General features: G+C 36.6%; 1 protein-coding gene across 6 annotated transcripts in view; it reads right to left on the bottom strand.

Moving 5' to 3' along the window:
- Positions 1-441: 441 nt before the first annotated feature.
- Clcn3 (chloride channel, voltage-sensitive 3) overlaps positions 442-26,603 on the bottom strand; it is a 58,061-nt gene continuing 31,899 nt past the window's right edge. For 3 of the 6 annotated variants that reach the window (XM_013025397.1, XM_013025426.1, XM_013025406.1), the window contains 11 exons: positions 25,674-25,773; positions 23,854-24,041; positions 22,895-23,017; positions 21,563-21,769; positions 20,060-20,140; positions 18,789-19,334; positions 16,545-16,731; positions 13,439-13,837; positions 10,162-10,378; positions 5,045-5,120; positions 442-3,364 (listed from right to left, as the gene is read on the bottom strand). In XM_013025397.1, the coding sequence (XP_012880851.1) occupies positions 3,206-3,364; positions 5,045-5,120; positions 10,162-10,378; positions 13,439-13,837; positions 16,545-16,731; positions 18,789-19,334; positions 20,060-20,140; positions 21,563-21,769; positions 22,895-23,017; positions 23,854-24,041; positions 25,674-25,773 (2,283 nt within the window). In that variant the 3' untranslated portion in view covers positions 442-3,205. The remainder of the gene's footprint in view (positions 3,365-5,044; positions 5,121-10,161; positions 10,379-13,438; positions 13,838-16,544; positions 16,732-18,788; positions 19,335-20,059; positions 20,141-21,562; positions 21,770-22,894; positions 23,018-23,853; positions 24,042-25,673; positions 25,774-26,603) is intronic. The other 3 variants (XM_013025416.1, XM_013025445.1, XM_013025436.1) reach the window with 1 other exon arrangement.

Genomic DNA, 26,603 nt, shown 5'->3' with positions numbered 1-26,603 from the left:
AAATGTTCCGTTTATCACCCTTTCTTAAGGTTCTATTAGAAAACTGCCAAGGTAATTTTTTTATAGCAGGTAAATCATTTAACCTGCTCTCTTTGTGCACGTTTTTCTCTTTTAAAAAAATGACACTTTTGAAAGTGAACGAACTGAAATAATTTTGCAGACAAACCTTCCACTGACACAGGTTACAAAAGCATATTGTTAACATGCACGGACAACTTGCTGTTCTACACAGCATCTGCTCTTCTCAGGATTCTTGTTTTTGTCTTTTTTTTTTTTTTAATAAAGCACAGAAATGGCTTTCTAACCTGAGAAGCACATTATAATGATCACCTTTTTGAGACTGGCTGTGCGTGTCAGGCATATTGGCCTACACTGTTGGCTAGTGCAGCCAGCAGTACGGGGGGAGGGCTGTTACAGGTTAATTAAAGGCCAAACCACACATCATCATATAGATTTTAATAGATTTTTTGATTAACTCATCACAGTAATCACTTTTACTGTAATGATATGCAGCTTTACTACACTAGTATAAATAAAAACAGATAAATACAGCTCTAGGCAACATCACAGATTAACAAACTAAACATTCTTCATGAACCAAAACTGAAAACAATTATTAAGAGGAAGAAATGCTGACACTCTTGCCCATTCTCATCATACCTTCTCAAAGAGGGTACTCAAATAAGGCGCTACGTTTATTATATTGGTCAATTAGTTTGCCAATTAGCTAGGCACATGTATTTTATGGTCTCCACTAGTTCATTTGGTTGAAAAGCAGACAAACCTCAATATATCAAAAGGAAGGATGAAACAGATGGTAGTATGAAAGAAAACCTCAGAATGCATTAAAAATACGGCACTTTTCCTGTATTTCAGCAGTAAGACATCTCAGAAATAGAAATATACCAAAGAAAATTTATGCTTTAATATTGACCCTGAAATGTCAATCTGATGAAAAATGGGCAATGAAATTAAGGTCTGAATTTAAAAAGAAAACTTTGGAGAAAAATCCATATGTATTTTATGTATGCAACTATTTGCAAAAACTAGTTTCTCCTTTGAAGGCTTAAAACTCCAGATAGTTTTCTGTCAGCCATGCTAAGGAGTTAGTTCATAGTCTAGCAATGCTTTACAAATAAAAGTGGAAGAAACAGAACTGTCATTTAGAAATCTTCACTCTGGATATCCAAAAGAACTTTGAGAGGCCTGTGACAAATACTTGAAATCTGCCAAAAATAGTAAATAATGAGGATAATATATTAATTTTTGGCAGATAGCACAGGTAAGAATGTTTCACAAAATTCCTAAAATTTTGCTCAACTTTCAATCACTAATATGGCTTCATGATCTTAAGTCTTCAAGATCACACAGATCTTATGTGGTTTTGCAGATGCTACAGGCATATTATTATTAACTAGGAAGTGAAGCATCTTTCAAAATGTAAAAATGGCTCATTGCCAGTTATGTTTCAGAAAATGTCTGTCTGCAAAAATTCATTTGCCTATCAAAAATGCACAATCAGGATATTTAGGCCTGTCCTTAGAGTAGTTACTGCCTTAGAGTAGTTACTGCCTTTGCCAATAGTGAATTACCATGATTCGAAAACCAAAACATTCTAAACGTAACTAGTACATTTTAACTGACTCTACAAAAATGTGCAATGTAGCTATTCAAACCATCATGGAACACTTCCAAAAATGAGTATAATTTACCCAGAGATGAAAAGTTATACTGAGATGAGAATTTTAAGTACTACCTTTGCGATTTATTTTCTTTCTTTTTTTGTTTTCTAGAAAAAGTTTAAACATTAACTTTTGGGTTTTAGTCTATTGAATAATTTGTGGTGTTTTCGTGTTTTCAACTTTCCAGTTTGTAGGCCAAAATGGACAGGTCAGAAGACAATCCAGGAAATGGCAGTGAGAGATCAGATAAAGATTTTGCACACACTAGATCACCAAAAAGTAACCACCTCTTCTAAACACTGGCTTCCATTGTAAACTTTGTTCATATCTCCATATTTGTAAGTCTGAATTAGTATATAAAAATCACATTAAAAAGGTAAAATTATTTAAGTGCGATATTAACTGATCTGTATTTTATAAATTTTAATCCATAAAAATATAAATAAGAATGGTAAATTTTAAGAAAAGAAATATACATTTAGTGCAAGTTATGAATTACAATTCATCTTCAGTGTCAGCAATGCATCTTGAGGAAAGAAAATGACTTATCTAATTCCAAGAAAAAAATTCCAGTGTTTTATCATGCATTTAATACCAAATACAGCTAAACAGAACACTTCCTTCTCTTTACTGTCATAGCAGCAGCATTGTTTAATTATGCTGAACAGCACTTCTATACCATAGTAGTAGTTTTAGAAATAGAAAATTTGCATAAGACCAGGTCACATTTTCCATAAGTCTGTAAGGAAAAAAATAAGACTGTTTATCCTTTAAAGTCAAAGTTTTTGATTCTGAATCACAAAGCCTACTAACTGGGAGATTTCATTCACACTTCATTCAAGATTTTACCTGTTTGGCCAGCCTTTGATGTGGTGTGTGTGCTGTTCCAAGCCTTTAGTGATGGTATAAACTACATGGTTAATGGCACAAGAAACACACCCTTCTTGTGAGGAAACCTCTAAAATCACAGTACATCTCAATATGAGAAAGGACTGCTTCAAAAGGGTACACCAATTCAAAAGGCTTTGTTATAGCTCAGGAGAGAAAGAGAGAGAGAGAAATAAAAGCTCTTCTGGAATGTAGAAAGGTAATGCTTAACTATAGAATTCATGAATTAAACAGAACAGTTCAGATTTAAAAAAAAAAAAAAAAAAGAGGGGCAAGACCTTGCAGTCTTACTGATGGCTCAATTCAAAGGAATCCCTCCAGAAACAGGGACTGAGAACGTGTCTTTAAGATGTTGGATTAACAGGCCAGGTGCTCGTGAACTTTGAGGTCATTCATCTCCATTGAGGCTCAGGCCTGCACCATCACGGCACGTTGTCTGTGAACACATCCAGTGAAGAACAACAGAAGGCGGTTTGCTCATCTCTGTTAGACGGGGAAATACCTTATTCCTTTCCTTCTCCTTTCCCTCCTGAGACAATTCATTCCACCAGCATTATTTGCAAACCCATGTTGCAAGTGCTCTGCCTTAATATCTTTTTTTTAAAGAAGAAAAAAATGTGGACGACTCCCCCATGTTAAAGAGTTGTGCTATTCAACAAATGAACTTCCTCTTCTGTTTCTTCTCTCTCCTCATCTACGAGGTTCAGTTGAACATTATTGAAGCGGGGTCTTGGTTTGCCGTCTGGGCCATATGACGGAGGATATCTTTTTTTGTTATAATGCCAAGGAGGCGTCTGAAAAGGATAAATAGAAAGGTGCTGTTAAAATGAGAAGGAAAAGAAAAAGAGAAGCTACATCTATAGCAAAATCCTTTTTGTTGACAGGAATAGAGCAAAGCAAGCGGTCTGATTTTGTATTTTCTATTACTAAAGACAATGAAATCCAGCAGCTATTCTTTGATATAAAAAGTATTATGGTCACTCAGAGCATAAGGTCCTTTCCACAAACTCTGAGGACTGCATGCCTCATTGAAAGAGCTATTTTTGATTAATGTATGCCAACAAAAAAAGCAACAAAAAATGGGATGGCTTATGGATACGAAGTGGTATCAATCCCATTTGAGAAGGAAAATTCACTCCGAGCATATTAAGAAAACAATAAAATTCAATCCTTTCAATTCATTAACCAACTTTAAAGAAATAATTTAAGGACTGTCCAGTTGTATGCAGAATTCATAAAAGCATACAATTCATGTAAATATATATATAATATATATATATATATATACATAATGATCAACACAAAACGTCACTCCTAAACTTCAGAATCCTAAGAATAAATATGTAGTACAACCCAGGTTTCTAGTATATAGTTAATGTTTGCCCCTTCTTTTTCCTTATCTTGCCCCACCCCAAAAGACAGTGCTTTTATGAAAGTCTTAAGTTATTAATGGTTACATAGAAAACGAGAAACAGTCCTAAAGGATTATTATAAGTGAAGCAGAAAGCAGAATGAATGAGTAGCTCCTATATTATTCTGGTTAGTAGTTTTATAAATAAGGATGCATGAAATACTTGTGAAATATTAGCATACAACAGCAACACATAATCAGTTGTGTACTTAAGCAAACGGGATAGGTTTCATTTAGGTATGACAATTGCAGGACCAAATTAATTTCAGGCACTAATCACTAAAGCCAGACATTTTTTTGTTATATGGTTAACATAAATCAAAATTTATCTGTAGTCACATAGCCACTAAGACATAAAGCCTGTTAGTACAAATAAATTTGACCCCAAAGCTGCTTATAGCATTCTAGAAACATACAAAAGGGGCACAAACATGATCTATGTACAAGTTCACTAAATGAAATGGCAGGACACACATTCTGACTTTGAAAATATGCAGGGGACAGCAGAAAAAAACAATGTCACAATCACAGATATATATATATACGTATATATACAATGCTCTAGTTAGTGTGCCCATTAAAAATCTAATTGTCTGTAATTCTAACTGCTAAGCTCAGTTAAGATCACTTAGAGCTTAGGTTTACCACAAGACAATCACAGACTAGGAAGCAAAAAAGAAAAAGGGGTTGGGGATGATAGAACAGACATTTTTAACCAGTCAGGAGTCTTCTGAGACCGGTGAATATGCTAGGTTAGTCAGATCTGTCACAATTTTATACTTAAGCATGTCCAACATTTCCTCATTCAACCACCAAACTTTGATAATTCTTAAATTGTAAGTGATGATTTTTGATGAGATGTTAACTTTGCTCACTTTCTATGAATAGAATTTTATAAATATCTAAATTGATCTCACAGACATCTGATCAAACACAAATATAATTGGCAGCATGGTAGTATTTTTTGTTCAGCAGGTATCTGGGAGAGAACTGAACAGTTCACAAGTTTCATGCCTCCTGACTTCTAAGGTGTCTAGTGAGGAGATCTGATACATCTAATCACCAAGGGGTCCACGTGCTGCTTTAGTTGCTCGAGATGCTCTAAAATGTTCTTCTTTGTGATGATCCCCAAGACAATCCTGAAACAGATTATTATGCTAATAACTGTGAGAAATTAAATAAAAGAGGTTCCAATAATAATGATAAAGAATGAGAGAAACCAAAAATCATGAACATAAGAATGCTTGTCATGAATGTTAGAAAAATAAAAATGATTTTTAAAACTCTAGATTCTCTTGACACATACTCAACTGACCTCAAAAGAAATATTGGTAGGTGTTCTTTTCAAATAAAAAATCAAGAAGCTTAGAAATCAGAAAGTTCAGAATGAAGATGACTATAACACAAAGTATAAAAGAAACTTAATAATGAAACATAGCTCTGAACCTCTGAAATTTAGAAATTTCTGAAGCCTTTGAAAATTGGAAATTTCCCAGTGTTCACTTAGGGGAACAAATTTCTAACTTGTTACAACATAACAGCTATCATTTGGATCTACTTTAGCAGTGGAGGAAAGTTTAACTCTGATGCCTACAGGAAAACATAAGAAATCCCTTGGATTCACATTATTTTGACTTAAATTAAGGCAACATGTATTAAATATATAATACAACTAAAATTCTTTCTCAATATCAGGAACTGAATGGCATTTCTTAAACTTATAAAACACATTTATGAGCAGAAGCTACCTTTTTTTTTCCTAAAAAATAATTATTTTCTAAATAATTATTTCTCAACTTACATGTCAAAAGTAATAGTTATAAGTTCTCATATTAATACTTGAAACTACTTTTAATTATTGAAATTTATGTCTGGTTACTGGTTTGATAATGAAAATTAATAAATTCAACTGCAGATACACCATGTGACAAAATAAAATAATTAAGAAAAAAACTGAAAAGACAATTCTGGGGGAAAAAAAGATAAATTCTTCCAAAATGACCCTCAAATTTCCTTGGTGATCTGGATAAGTGAACTTCCCTGTTAAACTGCCTTGAATATTTTGACTTCTTCAAGAATGTCATCAGGGGTTTCAAAGCAGTGGGCCATACATCTGTGTCTGTTATATACAACACCTTAGGGTGAGGGTCAGGGAAGCAGGGGACAGAGAATCAAAAGGGCAGAAACAGGTTCTGTACCCATGTTTTCTTCCTATGTTATAAAAGTAACAGACTCATCTATAAGTGAAAAGTTTTCAGACCACAGGAATAATTACCCCACTCATGACTCAGAAACTATACTACATACATTGAGTGACTTGCAGTCACTCAATGGATATTCTTGACTTAAGTAGCTGAGGTTAAAAAACAAAAACGCTATTAAGTTACTCAGTGTTATAGCTGGAGGTAAGAAATGTGAAAATCTTGGCAATTATTTAAATATAGTAACATCATTTTGACACGCTTTTCTATCCAATTAAATAGAATGATTTAGTTAACATCACTTTATAGTAAGCTCCAAAAGTACAAAGAAAGTTATAAATTTATAAGCCCTAAGTGGTAAAATGTACAGAGTTAGACTTACAAAGTAATCACTTCATTAACAGAATAATTTCCCTAAAAAAAGGAGAAATTCGGTTTCATTTTTTTAGTTAACAGAAGAGATTGACTGGAGAGTAACAAGGCAAGGATCAGTGCTGCTTTATTAACTTTAGAGAATAAGAAGAAAAAAAATCATTGCAAAATGTGACTTAAGAATAATTTGGTATGGGGGGGGGTGAGGAGTCTTGCTAATAATAGCATAGCAATAGTGTAAGAGCTAATAAGACCTAAACTTGCATGTCCCAAGAAACACTAGTCCCCATGACATCATCTACCCACTTCACCCAATCAGAAAAGGGTTGCATTTTCAAATACCTTTAGAAAGCTACACTGCTGTTACCCGTTACTGAGCCATCAAAGAATATCATTTTAAATGTTCTCACAAGTTCAAAAGTATTCTCAACCACAGTTAATACTTTCCAAACTCATATGGTCTCAAAAACTTTAAGTCACTTTTATTAACATCCTACTGGTTCCACCAAAACAAATTTTTACTAAATTACAATATGAAATGTTTATCAATATTTAATATCTTTGCAATTTAAAAATCAATTTTTCTGTCATCTAACTATTCTTCCCCACCAACCCATTGCCGTTGAGATCCCAGATTTGTATGTCTGTTTATGCAGCTATTTTCTTCTCTGACATCCTAGTATAAACTTCATGCTCTTCACTGAAAACCATTCATTTATTTTCTGGATTTAAACTACCTCTCCAAGTGATCACTTTCCTCTCCATATATATTTATTTTCTGGGAAGGACAAAAATAAGGGAAACATGACCAAGACAGTTAAGTACACTCACTTAGAAGAAAGCTTCCCCACTTTTCACACAAAACCAGCAGCAACAGATAGAATTTTAATTAGCTACCTCTCTTCCCCCTAACTATGCCATCATTATTTTATTACTGTTCTCCCCACACTACTCCCAGCCAGCACTCTACCGTTTAAGCCACACTGCTACTTCTGGCTTTTTTCTAGTTAATTAAAGATAAAAGTCGTAGATTTGTCTTCCCAAGCTGGCTTTATTTAAACCTAGATTCTCAGATCTCAGCCTCCTGAATAGCTAGGATTACATATGTGAGCCACCAGTGCTTGGATAGTGCTTCCTTTCTAGTATCTGTTCTACTATCTACACTGCAACTTCAGGGAAATGATCAGCAAGGTGAAATATGAAAATTGGTTCACATAGTAAGAGTTTTATGGTCATAGTTAATCATTATTTAAGAAATAACATTTATATCTGCTAGTACAGAAAAGACAAACTTTTCCAGGTACAGAGAACAAAAGCACATAATAGCTATTATTATTCAACTTAGGTTCCAATTAGACCATTTAAAAAATGAAAGGACCAAGTGTAAAGGCTAACAAATGCAATCTTAGCCAGATGGGAAGAGATGATTTGGAGGATTGAGGTTTCAGGCCCATTTAGGCAAAATTATTGACGCTCCATCTTAACCTATAAAAAGCTGCTGTGGCATGTGTCTGTCACCCTAGCTACATGGAAGCATAAATAGGCGATCTCTGTCCAACCTGACCTTGGTGTAACCTAAGAATCTATTTGAAAAAGTAATTAAAGCAAAAAGAGGTATAGTATTTGCCTGGCAAATGCAAGGCTCTGAGTTCAAGCCCCAGTGCTTCAAGACAGAGAGTTTGATAGTATAGATAGGTACATGGATAGATAGAGATAGAGACAGACAGACAGACAGAAGTAAAGCTGTACTAATTAGTATTTAGGAAGGGCTTTTAAAAATTATAGTGTACTATCCTTAAATGGTTGTATAAAGGAGTCAACATTCAACCCAATCAGTTTATAAATACAATTCATCTTAATGTCACCCCTTTGATAATTCTCCCCCATTATTTCCAACCCTATCCCATCCCTCAATTTTAATTTAGTAAGTTTTAAATAATAAAGTTTGATAATACTATTTTTAAACAAAAATAAATGAAGGAACAATCATAGTAATGTTTATTGCACACATTCCTTCCGTAATCAGTATCTGATACCTAATAATTCCAAATTCGTGCCCTTAAGATCTATATTTCAATGATGCATTTCATATTCCTAAAGTTACTTTATTTAGTACACAGAAAAACACTATGTGGATCTAATTCTCTGGCTTTCTACTGCTTTATAGAAATACACAGGTCAAGCCAGGCACCAGTGGCTCAAACCTGTAATCCTAGCTACTCAGGAACCTGAAATCCAAGAATCACGGTTCCAAATCAGCCTGGACAGCAAAGCCCGCAAGACTCGTATCTCCAATTAACTACCAAACAGCCAAAAGTGAAACTGTGGCTCAACTGGTAGAGTGCTGCACAAAAAACTTCAGGGACAGTGATCAGGCTCTGTGTTCAAGCCCCAGAACGGATACAAAAACAAAAACTTCCAGTAGGAGTCCAAGTGTGGTGGCACATATCCGTAGCCCCAGCATTCAGAAAGATGAAGCAGAAAGATCACTAGCTCAAGCCACCCTGGGCTTCATAGTAAGATCCTAACTCAAAAAAAATAAGATAAAATAATTTTAAAAATTAAAAATCCCAACAAGGAACAGTAATATGATAGATATAAAGGGGTCTAAATATAAAGGGGCTGGGAATGTGGCTTAGTGGTAGAGTTGTTTGTCGAGTACGAATGAAGCCCTGGGTTTGACTCCTCAGTACCACATAAACAGTGCTAGCCTTGAGCTAAAGAAGCTCAGGGACATTGCCCAGGCACTGAGTCCAAACCCCAGGACTGACAAAAATAAATAAATAAAGTGTGGACAGAGATAGTGGACAAATAGAGTTGGAGCATTTGTTGAAGGAAGTATTTGAACACAGGACTTCACATTTGCTGGGCAAATGTTCTACTTCTAGGCCACGCCCACAGCCTTTGTTTGCACTGGTTTTTGGAAACGGTGTTGCTTTCTGCCGGGAACTGCACTGGGACTACAACGGGCCTATTTTATACATAGCATCATAGCTGTCCCCACCTTCTTCCATTGAGATCCGAGTCTTGCAAACTTGTATGTTTGTTTTCTTTCATGTGCTGACCTGGAACCAAAATGTTCCTGGATCTTAGTTTCCTAAGAAGCTCGGGTTACAGTGGCCAGCCACTGGTACCCAGCTGTTAAAGGAGATTTTTAGCTAAAGTACAAATTTCACTTATATGTCCTTTCCTTTCTCCCATGATTAAGTCATATATTAGTCGAAAGACTACACAGCAAAAATATTTAGAAAGTTATAACTGTACTACAAATTTGTAAGAATGAAATACGTAAGAAAAAATAGGTTTTAGTACTGTCATACAAGTGAGACCCAGTATTCAGCTAAAAAAGTAAATAGTTTAATCTTAACACGCTGTCCATGTTGGCAATCCTTTCACACCTCTTTTCCAACTTGGAAGTACACTATTCTTGACAAAGCTATTTTATGTTTTGGCAAACAGTGGGTACTTGACATCTTTCTTACTCTCCATACTGAATCACAGGCTTTTCTCCATGGGGAGCTGACTCCCCCTTTGCCCTAAAAAGAAACCTGCATTAGAGAGAATTAAACTCCGGTGAGTGAGCCGGCCTCCGAGGGGCCACACTTACCCGTTGTGAGTTACAAGGCATTGCCTCAGACCCAGCTTTCGGAAGATGTCCACCACAATCTCCATGGGGGTGTGGTCTGTCACGGTGAAAGGGCTCATGTCGAGGATGCTTCGAAGTTTCAGCGGCCGAGGGCTTTCTGCGGGAAGGGATGGGGTGTGCTGCGCAAAGCACACACGGGAGCTGCCGACGATGCCTTCTTGTTTCTTCCTGGCGCTTTCTGAAAATGAGATGGAGAAGATGGAAAAAAAATTACACGGAGAGCTTTTATTCTTTCGGCAAGTTGCTCATTTGGAGATAAATGTATTTGTCTCCCTTCACTTTTTCCTATTCCTTAACTCAGAATGGATTTGGTCATTTCTTCTACTTCACTAAATTAGAATCTACCAATAACCAAGAATCTTCATGTAAATAAGATGTCTAACTATCTAAGATTACAATTTTGTTTATGGAGCTTACGCTGTTTTCTAACTGTTTTCAAGCATACTGGGACTATGGAAGACAGTTTACTGTAGGGATCCATCAGGGTGTAAAGACTGCGTATGCTGAGTGTCCCTTATTCTGCATTGGAGTTGAGAGTTTCATCCTTTTAATAATAGTTGGTTCCATTAATAATAGTTGGTTCTTTCTATTTTCTGATGTTAAAAGTCTAGTTGTCCAGATGACTCATGAGCATCACAGAGACATTGAAACTATAATTATGCTTCTAATGGATACAGACTGACTTTTTATGTAGTTTGTAAGTAAGGGTTCTGTCAGTTTGGCTTCCTCCCTTGTGTGGTCTGCTCCCTGTGCTTCTGTTTTGCCACTATTTCCCCACCCACTTTTGAAACTGCAACCCCAAAGTGGAAGGAAAGACAGGAAGCAAGGAAAAGAAAACCCACAAAATAGAATACACACACACACAAAAGTCATTCTGCTTATGTTTTTATTTTGAGTTAATACTCTTCAAGACAGCATGATTGTATTGTATTTGTTATAGTGAAAATATGTGGAACTTGAATTTTGCTACAAAAATGCTAAAGCCAAAACAATAAACAGCCTTGATTAAGAAGCAGAAATTACTATCATAAATGAATACCACTAAAGTCTTCTTAACTGAGAGAGAATAACAGACATTCATATGCTAAATTGTTTTTTAGACCATAAGAAGGATTTAACTAATAACTGATGCCTGTCACCTGAGTGGTATGCTGTAAATTCTAACAACATCTGCTGTTAATGGGTACACAGGATGCAATGATTGAAGTGTGACACCAAAAGTATAACAAAATAAAGGAGTAAAGCTGTCAAGTTTTTGTATGTAAATTAATTTACCAGAAACATATCATCCAAAGGGGTGTAAATTATTTTTAAGTCTAGTATAAGAATTAAAAGCAAACGTTCAAAAATAAAAGCCAGGCACCAATGGCTCAAGCTTCCTCCTAGCAGCACAGGAGGCTAATAGCTAAGATCCCAGTTCATAGCCAGTCCAGGCAGGAAAGTCTGTGAGACTCTTATCTCCAATTAACTACATAAAGCTGGAAGTAGAGTTCTGGCTCAGGTGGTATAATGGTAGCCTTAAGCAAAAAAGCTCAAGGACAGCACCTAATCCCTAAGTTCAAGACTCAGAACTGGTACCAAAAATAAAAGAAAAAAAGCCTACAATAAGTCATCAACAGAAACAGTAGGAAAAGATGTGAAGTATAATAGTAAATAGCATGTATGACATTTTTAGCATGTATGACCACTCAAGTGGTAAAACACTCTTGAGCAAAACAGCTCAGAGACAGCACCCAGGCCCTGAGTTCAAGCCCCAGGACTGGCCCCACTCAAAAAAAAAAAAAAAGCCATCATGTGACTAGTATTCTGGTGGCTTGTCTTGATGTGTTATATATCTAAAGCACCCAAGTCCTTTAAACTGCCATTATTTCCTATCTCATTATTTTCTCTCTTAAGACAGTGACAACAACTCACACCTATACTCCTCCTAGCTACTCAGACTTGAGAATCAAGATTTGAGCAGACAAATCCAAGAGACTCCTACCTCTTCTAACAAAAAGCCAAACATGGAGGTGTGGCTCAAGTGGTAGAGCATAGGTTAAAAGTGAAAAAGCAAGTGTAAACCCAAAAGGCCTGAGTTTGTCCTAGTACTAGAAGAAAAAAAAAAGACAATGACAAAACTTAAAAACATTTATCTCCATACAAAGTAAGAATACTAGTTACCCTTCATTTTAGCAGTATCTTCTTTACCTTTTAAAAACCTAGCCTTTTTAACTTCATGTATAAATTCCAAAATTCCGACCTCTAGTTTTCTTGATTGGCTATCAGTAAAACCTAGAGAAGGGATATCTACACATAGCAGTTCTTTCCTGACTAGGTTCAGCCATGACAGTGGATGGAAAGCTAAAACTAAAAAAAAGCTAAAATTGCCAAGTCTGACAATTTAAATCTGGTATCCTATTACCCCCCAAAAACTTTAGAATGACAGGATCACTAGTCTGAAAAATATGAATGGAACATTCTCTGTAGGATCTTTTTAAAATTTTCCTTTCTTTTTGGCAAATAGTAACTTTCCAGTTTGAGAAATGCTCTACAACCACATATACTGTCTAGTCTTCCCTCTTCAAGCGGCAAAAGAATTACTTTGGAAACCTTTTGCAGTAGCCTTACAGGTTAATATGGAAGAGAAAGATATCTGGAGACATACCAAACTGCTTGACATTTACAGCTAAAGGTCCTGCACAAGAAACTGAGGAGACAAAAAAAGCAATAGCTTTACCACACCTATTCTCTATTGCTTACTTATTAGAGGATTTAGATTATGTTGAAAAAGATTAAAGTTTCACCGGTTTGATCAATATTGCAGAACTAATCCTTTCATTTAAATTAAAAGATAAAACCATCCATTGAGGCATAAATTCCTTTCAAAGGGACATAAATGTTCCTTGTGTTTAAAAATCTAACTAATTAAACTTTCTTCTAGAAATTATGTCATATTACACTACACACACACACACACACATGCACGCACGCACGCACGCGCACACACACACACACACACACAAATAGATATAATTTTTTTTTCGTCAGTCATGGGGCTCGAACTCTGGGCCTGGGCACTGTCCTTCAGCTCTTCAGCTGAAGGCGAGTGTTCTACCACTTGCCACAGCGCCACTTCTGGCCTTTTCTGCTTATGTGGTATGGAGGAATCGAACCCAGGGCCTCATGCATGCAAGGTAAGCACTCTACCATTGAGCCACCTTCCCAGCCCCACGAATAGATATAATTTAAAAGGTACCTATTGCAATTGTCAGGTCTCTTCTGAGAGCAAATCCCACTAATCTCTGAGATTCTTTTGACATTATGACAGGAAAGCCATTGTAGCTGGTTTCATTAATCATGTTTTCTATATCATCCACGGTCATATTGTCCTGCGTGAGAACAGCTAAGGGAGGGTCATTCCTTCTAGGTCTCATGACATCAGCAGCAAGAGTAGTATGAGTGAATTCTTCTTTTGCATCCAAGAAAGGGTATCCATTTAATCGGATGTGTGCTTCATAAATGCCCTCTCTACCAAAGGCATCTCCAACCCATTTACTGGTCATTACTGCAGCCATAAGAGGAACAATATATTCCAAGCCTCCAGTGAGTTCAAAAACAATAACCACCAGAGAGACAGTCATTCTTGTCACACCACCTGAGGGGAAAACAGTACAATTGGTCAGAAAAGACAGGATCTTAACCACTATATGTCACTATTTTATTAGGATATCACACACAAATTATAGAACACAGTGAAAAGCATTGCCATCAAAAACTTCACTTCTTTTCTGGTAGGATTAAAATCAGTACTTTTAATAAGATTTGGAGGAGAAAAAAATCTTCTTTGCTTATAAAACATTATAAATAGAGGGGCTGGGAAGGTGGCTCAGTGGTAGAGCGCTTGCCTTGCATGCATGAGGCCCTGGGTTCGATTCCTCGGCACCACATAAGCAAAAAGAAAAAAGCCGGAAGTGGCGCTGTGGCTCAAGTGGTAGAACTCTAGAGCTGAGGGACAGTGCCCAGGCCCAGAGTTCAGGCCCCACGACCGGACCCAAAAATAAATAAAGAAATAAAAATAAAACATTATAAGAACTAGGCACCAGTGGCTCATGCCTGTAATCCTAGCTACTCAAGAGGCTGAGATCTAAGGATCGCAGTTCAAAGCCAGCCCAGGCAGGAAAGTCCGTGAGGCTCTTATTTCCAATTAACCCCAGAAAACTGGAAGTGGCCCAGTGGCTCAAGTGGCAGAGCGCTCACCTTGAGCTAAAGAGCTGAAGCCCAACGATCAAAAAAAAAAAAGTTATATATACATATATATATATATATACATAATATATATATATATATACACACATACATATATATATATATTCAAAATTGTTTATCTTATTAAAAAGACAGAGTTACCCAAAAGAATTATTTTGGAATCCTTATGAGCTCAAGCCCAAAATTCTGGCTACTCAGGATGCAGAGATGGGGTGTCATAATTGAAGACTAGTCCAGGCACAAAAGGTCATGAGAATCCATCTCAACCAATGGCTAAGCACAGTGGTACGTGTTTGTCATCTCCAGCAACACAAGTAGGAGGACTTCAGCTTAGGCATAAACTATCCCCAAAATATCCCCTATCCCCAAAATAACCAATGCAGAAAGGGGCAGGAAGCATGCTTTAAGTGATAAGAGCAACTTCTTACAAGCATGAGGCCCTGAATTCAATCCACAGTATGTTAAGTAAAAAGAAAAGGAAAATCAGAGCAGACCAGCAAAGTAATGCCTGTTTGAGGTATTGCTGTAGCAAAAGCATCATTTTACACTCATAAAAGCTTGCTAATTCTTAAGGAAATGTGGTGCTACGTATCATGACTATCTGATTTGCCACCAGTTTACAAATTAAACTTACATATGGGTAGAACATTAATTTTGTAAGTTTCTCTCTTCTAAACTTTCTTCAAAATGAATAAAATAATGATATTTTGATTTTTATTAAAAATGTAAATAATATTCCCCATAGAAAATCATCTGTTCTAGGCTAGAGGGTAGCTCAGTGATAAAGCATGCATAAAGATCTGGGTCCAATCCTCACTAAACAAATTTAGTAAAAATGATTTACCCAAATCATAATTCTTCTACCTAAGACACATCTATCTACTTACTGTTGTCTTTGTCCCACAATTCAAATGCGATATGCTACTACTGTATTTATGTCATTTTTCAATTGCAGAGACTTTAGGTGACCCACTGCCACAGAAAACACTACACATTTAAAACAAAATTCTTCTTAACCAAAGAAACTCTCATTCCAATTTCTCATCCAAAAAAGGCAGACGGTTATTCTATTACTCTGTGTGTGTTTGTGCGCGCGCATGCGTGCGTGCGTGCGTGCGTGTAGGCTTTACATATAAAATGTCACCACATCCAATTTGGTTTCCTTTGTAAGATATCTACCCATGGCCCCTGTCTCAGGATTTTGATATAAGCTAGTCTGGGTCCTGAAGATGTCATTCCTAATTTCAACACCAACCTAATCTTACTTACCTCCATTAACTCTGGCCCCTATTAAAGTTTAATCCACTTTATAAGCCATATTTCCAAGTTAAGATTTTGTTGAAATTTGTATAGCAGACTTTTAGTACTTTCTGTAATCATTAATATTGCTCAATATTGGGTTGAACAACAATAATAGTGAACACTTGCTATTTGGATGAAATAATTCTGTTCATTTGACATTATACTTCAAGACCACTAATTGCAAAATTTTGACTCACTGAACAAGAGTCAAACACCAACTTTATTACAATCAAAGTTTAACTGACAGACATTTAAATTACAAAGAAATAAGTATTTAACATGCCAAAAAGGCAATAAATAGTTCCATAGTTAGTGCAAATATTTTCTTTCCACTAAAATAAGAAGTTGTCTTCTAGCTGCAAATGTGCCTCAGATGATCAAGGACTGGTAAATAAATCTTTTAGTATGGATGAAAATAAATTACTGCCAAGCTGTTCTGAAGCTTGTTAGAAACCAGTTTATAATTAGTACACATCACCTACAGCCTTAAAATGAAAAACCAAAAATCTCCTTGGTCAGGATTCAAATGAAGCCTATGCTGCATGGAAATGGTTTCTGTCATCAAGCATCATGACAAATATGCCTACTACTCTTTAATTGCTGCATTAACAAATGTTCCCTGACAGGCAAAATGAAAACCATAAGAGGACCCCTGTCTCGTTTCTGTTATTTCTTCCCTCAATCCTGCATTCTCCTCCACCAAAGCCCTTATTAATTAAGCACAAGCATGCTACCATTGGCCCTTTCCAGTCAGACTTGCAAACATTCACACACAGCAGTCACAGTTATATTACCTAAACATGCAGCGGCGCCAACCATAGCATATAGGCCCGGTGTAATGCAATCGGCCCCGACCTCACACCACTCCTTGAATATAAACCAGTCGTGGTGATAATAGGCAAGCTGTTCCACTGCAATCCCCACAATCCTTCCTGCAATCGCACCAATGGCCATGCTGGGGATGAACAGGCCTGATGGAACCTGCAACAATAACAGAGCCTCGTGAGCCTAATGAGCCACAGGGCTTCAGAAACGCAGTCTGAGCCCCACACTCCAGTCATGGATTTCTTTCCAGAGCCTTTGACTCCTTTCCCATTTGTTATGGCAACAGCCTAGCAGAGATAGGAACAAGTACCATCAAAAGCCTAACAGAAACAGGAGTATATCTTAATCAATAGCACCTTGGTTATTCCATGAATTCACTTCCAAGTGACAGAATACATTCTCTAGGCCAAAGAGGAAGAAAAATCAAATGTTATACAACTTCTATCTTAGAGATTCCCTACTGCTAAATCTCTAGCAAAATTCCCACAGGTCCATTGTAAAATTCAAAAAGGGGGAGGGGTTATGAAGTGTTTCTCATAAAACTTAATCAACTCAGTTTGAAGTACTATACTTTGCTCCACAAGACTATGCCCTTCCTACGTATTTATAAATAACAAAATCATTAGATACTAGTCTTTGTAAGTGATACAATGTAAAGTGGGCAACCTTCTCAGTTCCCCTTGTATTAAGTGAAATATATCAATTAAGAATAGCTGAGTGCTGGTGGCTAATGTCTGTAATCCAACTACCCAAAGAGGATGAGATCTGAGGATTGTGGTTTGAAGCAGGTCCAGGCAGAAAAGTCTATGAGATGCTTATCTCCAATTAACCACTAGAAAACTGGAAGTGTCACTATGGCTTAAAGTGGTATAGCACTAACTAGCCTTGAGAGAAAAAGTTCAGGGACAGCACCCAGGCCCTGAGTTCAAGCCCCATGACCAACCCCCCCCCCAAAAAAAGCAAAACATTTACTAACTTAAATTTAAAGAAGGCAATAGGAATAGTAAACACCTTAGGCAAATTACTTTTAAGACTACTGATAGAGCCACAGCCCTAACCTGTTCTGGATATTAAACAATGACATACTGTAGGACATCAGGTCATGAAAGGGATACAAAACACAAAGCCTGTTTTACAAGGTCCTTAACAGCTATCTTTCGGCAAGAGCTTGGGACTTAAAGGCTCACCAACCGACTCCAGCTTTCTTACATAACTATAATTCCTTGTGGTGTAGATTACTGATGTCGAAGCAACAGAGATTTGCCAAAAACCAACTGACTATAGACAAAGGAACTTTTAACAGCTCCTTCAGCTTGATTTGCTATGAGAAAAAAATATAAAACTTCAAAGCTCTTCTATTATTTGGCTCTCGATACTTTATGGACTAAATAAAGACAAAAGAAATTTTACTTCCAAAAAAAACCCACTACCATTCTAATTCCAAAGAAAGAAAGCTATTTCTTCACATAATTTACATCTGTGACAGAATATTATCACTAACAAATACTAACTATAACATGAACTAGGGATGCAATAATTTAAAGAACAATAACAAGTCAACATCTGCTTCCTCATAAATACCAGCTTATATTCATTGATCATTAATCAATGAATGTTATTCTCACTTTCTCGGTCCAAAATAAACAATGTTCTGATGCATAAGCCTTAAATCTTTGATAGAAAAAAAATTACTATGCTTGGTGATCTCATAATTCAATTCTGAGTTTATAACGTCTTTTAAGCAGTAGTATGACAGGCAGAATAATGGCTCCCCACAGACGTCTCTCCTAATTCCTACAACCTGCAAATAAGTGATGTTACTTGGCAAAGAGGAATTCAGGTTGCTAACCAGGTGATCTTAGAATGGAGATTATCCTGGATTATCTGAGAAGGTAGAAAATAATCACTAGTGGTTGTTTACTATGAAGGAAGGATTTATAAGAGGTAAGCGTCAGAGTATTGCAACAAGAGAAAGACTTGCTGGCTTCAAAGAGAAAGGGAACAATAAGCCAAAGGATGTGGCAGGCTCTTTCCTACAGGTTCCAGAATACCATGTGAACAAACCACCTCCAACTCAGCCCATAAAGACCTTTTCAGATTTCTGACCTCAGCACTATAAACTCTTAGAAATTAAAAAAAATGCATTTCTCATTTCACATTAAATTTTTGAAGATTTCAAGATTACTTCAGCACCACCTTCCATTAGCACTTACCTTAATACCAAAAGTGAATACTGTCATTATGATTTTAAATATGAGTGCCAAGCAGAGCTGCCAAATAGCTGAGTATACTCCAACGCCTGCTGGACGATCAGGAATATCATCAACAATTTTACTGGCATTCATGTCATTTCTGTAGTCACAAAGAGAAGAGGATTCCAGGGGACCACAATCTGTAAAAAGCTCTTTAATCAGTTCACTGGTGTTGAGCCTAGTGTATGGATTAGGGAAGGCTATCACGGCAGTAATGGCTGCAACAATAATGACTTCAAGAACAGGATACTTTCCAAATCTGGTGGATTTGCGTCGACGACACCAGGCAATGTTTGCCCTAATGAAAAAGGCTCCCCAAAGCCCTCCAAACACCCCTAGGAGAATAAAAGGAAACAGTTCAAAAAGGTACCATGGTGTATGATACTCCACATAAAAAAGGACCAGCCGGCTGTTACCAAATGGATTGATGGATCGCAAAACAAATGCAGCCACTAAAGCAGCAAAAAATGATCTCCATAAAGTTTTGAGAGGGAAATAGTAGCTAACCTAGAAAGAGAAAAGAAACATGAATGCTATCATCTTACGCTTTTGACTTGAGTAAGCATTTCTCTAAATATTGCTATAGGTAGCTCTAATTCTTGACACAGCTAGAATTTGCGTTTTATGGTAATAAAATGGTAATGACTTTAGTAGTGATGTGCTACACCGCTAAAAGTTCACAATAACTGGTCTTAAATACCTAATAATTTAGAATAGCTAGACCTATTTTATTTTCAGAGGAGTTTCACATCTAATTCAATCATGGCAGTTAAAAATAAATTACCATCACCAATGCTTGTTAGCTCATAAAAACATATTTGACTTGCCTTTTAAGTGCAGCTTTACAAACAATCCTAGTGACATTTTTGTATAAAAGCACAAAAAAGGAAAAAATTTAAGCATCAGTCTGAAAAACATATAGTATATTCTACTGAAACAACTAAAATTATCTACATCTCCTAATAAGTCAAATTTACATATTTAATTATGTTAAATACCAACATTTATACACGAATAACAGTTTTATAAGTTTTCTTTAGGCATGCAAAATATTTTCATTTAAGAACATGTTAAAATATTTCTAAATATAAAATGGAGAACTTCAAAACTAGCTATGTTACATCAGCTAAAACACAGTGCCAAAACGTATTTGTACTAGCAAATTACACGTAATGTTAATTGCTGTACTTCTGAACCTACCATAATGTTAATTGCTCTGCTTTTGTACCTACCTCCTCCAGGCTAAAAAGAACTCCTCCAATTGGTGCACCAAAAGCTACGGAAACACCTGCAGCTGACGCAGCTGATAGCACCTAGAAAGAAGATGTGGCTTATTTCTTACTGTCTTATAAATTCAAATACAGCAAATAAAAGCTCATATTACATCAATTTTCCAAATACTTCTACTAAAATTAAATACCCCCCCAGCAAAGGACAAGTATTAAGTTCTTTTAACAGGTATTTTTCTCTTGTACTTTAACTGAAAGCTCATTCACACATTCATATTCAGCCCAAACCATTGCCAAATAAAATAATGTGATTACGTTGTAATGAATAGGTAATGAATACAGATAACTTGTAATGTGAATAGCTGTGCATTCAGGAAAACAGGACAGAACCCCCAAAGTCTGGAAGTCTATAAAAACTCAAAGTTTCCAGACAGGCCCTAGAACCCATATTTCTTCCAGAAATATCCACAAAAATGTTGAAACAAGTGGCACTGTGGCTCAAGTAATAGAGCAATTGCTTGAGCTGAAGTGCTCAAGGACAGCGCCCAGGCCTAGAGTTCAAGCCCCACAACCGACCCCCTCTCCCCCTGAAAAAATGTTGAAGCATGAAGAGAAGTCTGTAATTTATTTCTTTTGATGAAGTCTACAGTTCAAAAATGCGCTAAAAGACCTCATGCTGACCTAAAGAAATTGCCTAAAATCAGCTAAAGAAAGATTTTGCTGGGCACTGGTGGCTCTCACCTATAATCCTAGCTACTTAGGAGGCTGAGATCTGAGGATTTCGGTTCGAAGCTAACCCAGGCAGAAAAGTCCTGGGAGACTCTTATCTCTAATTAACCACTTGAAAACTGGAAGTGGCACTGTGGCTCAAGTGGTAGAGCAATAGCCTTGAGCACAAAGAGGCTCAGGGACAGCACCCAGGCCTGAGTTCAAACTCCTCAACTAACAAAGAAGGAAGGGAGGGAGGGAGGGAGGGAGGGAGAGAGGGAGAGAGGGAGAGAGGGAGGGAGGGAGGGAGGGAGGGAAGGAAGGAATTCCCATATTTTCCCTATAAAGTGAGTTTCTGATTTAAACTTCAGGAAGTTCTACAGGCCTTTGGAACTTACTCATGATGCAAGAAAAAAGCTTTGTACAAATCATGCACCATTTCCACTGACATTAGACACCACCTCTACCAGGAAAACATAGCAAGTTAGATTTCACAACCCTGACATACAATAATGTTGACATTATAATGTTACACTTAGCATACGAAACTTAAAGGAAATGCAAAGGGCACTACCTAATCTACCTGAAATTCCAAAATAGAGGCATATTCTGAGCAGCAGAGGAGATAAGATCCTAGATCTTATATGTTCCACAAAGGAAAAGAAACAAACTAATCTCAAATAAACACTTTAAATACAGACTCTATCCAAAAAAGTAAAAGTAAAATATGGTCTATAAGATTCCTCACAGATATCAAATATGTATTTTTCTGACAAATGAACCACAGAAAACACTTACCTCCCTTTTTTTAGCTTCATTTGTGCTGTACTTTGGAAAGAGGTAGGAAAAGATATTTCCACAGCAACAAGCAACGTGTACCAGGGGACCTTCTTTTCCTAAACTCAAACCCGATGCCACAGCCAGTACTAACGTGATGGTTTTAATCATTAATGTCCATTTTCCCAAATAACCTCTGATGATGAATCCACTCAAAATAGTTTTAATCTACAAAGGAAAGATTATGGCATCTTAATTTCCTTGTAGAAACATCAGAATTTGTTCTTTAATTTTTATTTATTTATTTTGGTCCGTTGTGGCGGCTGAACTCTGGGCCTGGGCACTGTCCCTCAGCTCTCCAGTTCAAGGCCAGCGCTCTACCACTTGAGCCACAGCACCACTTCCGGCTTTTTTTCTGCTTAGTGTGGTGCTGAGGAATCAAACTCAGGGCCTCATACATACCAGGCAAACACTCTACCACTGAGCCAATCTCCCAGCCTGAAATATCAGAATTTAATCTAAAATATTCTTGTTTTGCTCACAAACTACATGCAAATTTTGAAATAATTGGCAATTTTTTAATGATATATATAATAAATCTGAGTTTTATTCTAGTTTTCTATTCAAGGACAGAAAGTAACCCTGTCTTATAAGAAAACAAAAATAATAGGCTAAGTTAAATACAGCTATTTCTTGCAAGGCTTATAATTATATTACCCAAAAAGGCAAATTTGAATTATTTTTGTTGTAGAAATGTAGAAATTTGTTGTTGTAGATACGTATCAGGCAATGTCATCTGCCTTCTTAGGCTACTGTAATCAAATGTTTTTCTATGTATCAAGAAGGATGAATGAAAAGTGCTGAGAAGTGAACAATATTGCTCTTACTAATCCGGGAGCTGGTGACTCATGCCCATAATCCTAGCTTCTCAGGAGGCTGATTTGAGGATCATGGTTCAAAGCCAGAAAAAAGTTGGAAATGGTGCTGTGGCTTAAGTGGTAGAGCACTAGCTTTGAGCCCAAAAGAGGCTCAGGGACAGTACGTAAGGCCCTGATTTCAAGCCCCAGGACCAGCCTCCACCTACCCTCCCCCGCCCCTCCAAAAAGGTATCTTTAATATAGCCTTAAAATTTTATTGGCTGAGATAAAGTCTCAAAAACTGTCTTTAAACATTGATCTGCCTTGATCTCTGCTTTCCAAGTGAGTCAGTTATAGGCATAAATGATTGCTCCTGAATCAGTCTACCTTTTCTGAATTTCCTTTTACACGAAAAAAAAATCCATTTCAAAAAAAATTCCTAATAAAAAATATCCCAACAAATATTGCTCATGATACTAAGAACTGCGTGGCTTACCTCCGGAATTCCAGATCCGCAGGCATATGGAGCAAACACCTTTACCAGAGATACTGCAAGAAAAGCAAAGCTCAAAGCCCAGAAGATGTACATTATATAGTTCATGATGTAAGAACCAGGACCCTAAAAAACAAGAGCAGTTTAAGAATATGAGGTTGATTTATAGTACTTCCTATATAAGCAACTAGCATATTTTTTCTGATCCCTAAAGTTTTGCTACCAAGGTATTTCCATTACACTTCAACCTTCGCCTACCCACCAACAACTTTTTGGCAATAGTTAATGGAAACAAAAGTAGATTGGCACTCCAATTTCATTCCATTCCAATTCTTCTAAAGATCATTAAACTAAATTCAAGGTAAGAAACAGCACATTGCACATCTTATCAAAAAACATTCCTCTTAGCTCTAAGGTTCATCTATAACACATTATATAATACATATCCGCCCACATGACTACATATAATCTCCTATAGTCCAGGACATTGTTAATACATAACATTATAGTAAAGATAGTCAAGTGCTATAATGCCTCAAAGAAAATCTTAAATAACTGAACGTATCTCTACTTATACTGTTCATTTTACCAACTATTTAACAATCTACACTTTCATAATTCTTATTTCCTAGTCTTACTGATCTTTAGGATAAATTACTCTAATAACACATCTAATTACAATGATTTACATCTATTGACAACCTACTACAATGATTATCATTTTTCTTCCACCACAATAAATTTGTGTCTTTGCAAGTAACCTGTGTATAACCATGTACTTTAATACGAAAGCTGCTTGAAATAATCTTTATATTTTTTTGGTATTATGTAGTCACATATTTTCCATTCTACCCTATTACACAACTTTTCTTTAATATATGGTTCAGTCAACTAGGCTGTGATTCTTTTAAGTGAATTGGTACAATTATCAATCAACTCATCTTGAGCAAAGCAAGACTTACCTCTGCTTGACCTATGATTAATTCTGCCCATGTTTTCCATTGTGGACATTTATCCCGCTCTTCAAAAGTTGTTTCATTAGATCCCCAACAACACTGTTCATGGTTGTACCACAATGCACTAAGGCAAATGCCCTCCTTTAAGTCAGTCATCCAATCAGCAGCAATGTCTATTAATCCAGCCAATGCCCCTGTAAAAATGTGTTGGAGATGGTCCAAAAAATAAATTCATTTTGGGAGGATATGGTTATGAGTTTAATCAAAAGTGGGAAACTTTCTACAAAGGTTTAACTTGTAATTAAATATATATTCTTTATTTTTTAAAAGCCTGCAAATAAGTATTCTTTAAAATAAAACTGCTATTCTTTGATTGAAATTAAAAATCCAACCACATCATTCAAATTCCCTATAATTACAAAAGGGAAGGAGGGAGGAAGGAAGGGAGAAAGGGAGGGAAGCAGGGAGAGAAGGGAAGGAAAGAGATAAGAGGGAAGGAAGAAGAGAGGGAGGGAGGGAGGGAGGGAGGGAAAGGAAGTGGGCAAGACATTTAGAAGGAGAAAGTTGCCAGGGTGATGACATATCTGGACACTGAAGTCAAGATTTTTAAGTAGCCTACTTCAATTCAAAATATAATTAACAGACTAATAAGTGATGTCAGCTTTATTAAAACTTGGTGTCCATTAAAAAGTCGAGCTCATAGCATTTATGAATCACTGTAATTGATTTACAATTTTTAAAAAATATATGCCAAGATTATTTTACTGACAAAATACCAAAATGAATACAAAAATTCACTGTCAAACCTGAGTCATTCCTATTATATGAAAACATCAATGGCTTATACACAGAAGACCGCAAAATTCACATGCATGCCAATTAGTTATCAATACTTTTCTTTATTCCCACAAATGTATCATTTGTTAACATTTTCTGGAAGTCAAAGTGACTAAAGCAACCCTTAATATTTGTTTCCAGATCCTCAACTATTTCTGTTTTCTTTTTTTGTTTGTTTTCTGCTGGTCCTGGGGCTTGAACTCAGGGCCTAAAAGCACTGACCCTGAGATTGTGTTCAAAGGTAATGCTCTATCATTTGAACCACAGCTCCACTACTGGTTTTTTTGGTGATTAATTGGAGATGAGTCTCACAGACTTTCTTACCCAGCTTTGAACTTTGAACCTCAAATCTCAGCCTCCTGAGTAGCTAGAATTATAGGTGTGAGCCACTGGCACCCAGTGCTCAACTATTTCTTAAAGTCTCAAAGGAAGAAGGGACTTTGTAGCCAAGCTGTGGTGCAGTGATGAAAAAGCTCATCTCTTGCATTAACTTGCTGGAACTCAAACCCTGGCGGAGCCATTACTGGCTATGTTACTGCAGCTGAGTTACTTCTCTTGTGCTTTAGTCCCTTCATCTGTAGAGGGTTATAATGAGAATATTTATGCTGTAAGATTGTCATGAGGTTTAAATATATACAAAGGTTTTAGACTCCTACATGACACATAGGAAGTGCCCAATAAGTATTAGCGGTTATGATGTTAAAAATACTTTATTTGCCATCTGATCCAAATCACTTGTTCTATGGAAACTGAACCCAGAAAGATGATGCAAGTTGGATCCACACCTGAAAGTGAAAGCCAAGTCTAGACTAAAAAGCCTCCTGTCTCCTAGTCTTCTATTTAAGAAGATTTTTTGAGGAAGAGAAACAAATGCTTTCATAGCACTAATACCTGGGAGAGGGGAGGAAAACTAAAGAGAGGGAAAGGGAACTGTTTATACTTCTCTTATCTAAATGAATAAATAAAACGGTGTTAAATTTTTTCTTTACCTGATGCCAATCCTGTTAATGTTACTACTAACCATCCTGACCATGCGTCATATAAGCTTTTTGTCATTTCCCATGCTGATTCCTTCTTTTTGCTGTTGATCTGAAATCAGAAATGTATATGTATGCTTCACTTTTCAAATGATGAATAGAAGCCACTATTCTATAATCTAGCATTTCTTTCTCAGTTGTCATATACAGAACACAATATCTTCTGATTAATTCTATAATTAAGTGAACTGGAGCTACTAGGAAAAGTGAATTAGGAGCGAAATCACGACATCATAAAGTTGTTAGACTTATAGACTAGATGGCAAGAATAATAAGAACCTCAAAGTCTGAGTAAAGAACATCCACAAACTATATAAATATCCAATCAAAATTGTTGAAGTTGAATCAAATTCAAACTTTAACTGGTATACAGAGGGATCCTTTATACTTGTGGAAGATGATAAAGCTGGAAATGTCTGTAATTCCCTGGTCCTAGTATTTAAGTAAGTTTTAATTTTTTTGGGGGGGGGTCTGGTCATGGGGCCTGAACTCTGGGCCTGGGCGCTATCCCTCAGCTCTTCAGCTCAAAGCTAGCGCTCTACCACTTGAACCACAGTGCCACTTCCGGCTTTTTTCTTTTTGCTTATGAGGAATCGAACCCAGGGCCTCATGCATGCAAGGCAAGCGCTCTACCACTGAGCCACTTTCCCAGCCCAGTAAGTTATAATTTATATCAATAAGTAACCTATATACACACAATGTATAATAATCAAGTGACTAAGGGATCCCCAAAAGTTGTAGGATTAAATACTCAAATGTGGAGAGCTCCAGTTCTATCAGTTGAATCTAGACTCACACTCTTCACTGTAAGGCAGAAGTGTCCTCAACTGATCACACTGTAGGCAGTCAGGAGATTAACAGTAAGATAATAAATTAGATGCA

The sequence above is a fragment of the Dipodomys ordii genome, unplaced genomic scaffold (assembly GCF_000151885.1).
Source record: "Dipodomys ordii isolate 6190 unplaced genomic scaffold, Dord_2.0 Scaffold4, whole genome shotgun sequence".
In the NCBI taxonomy this organism is placed as follows: domain Eukaryota; kingdom Metazoa; phylum Chordata; class Mammalia; order Rodentia; family Heteromyidae; genus Dipodomys; species Dipodomys ordii.
The sequence above is the reverse complement of the archived record's forward strand: the minus strand, read 5'-3'. Positions and strand labels throughout refer to the sequence as shown.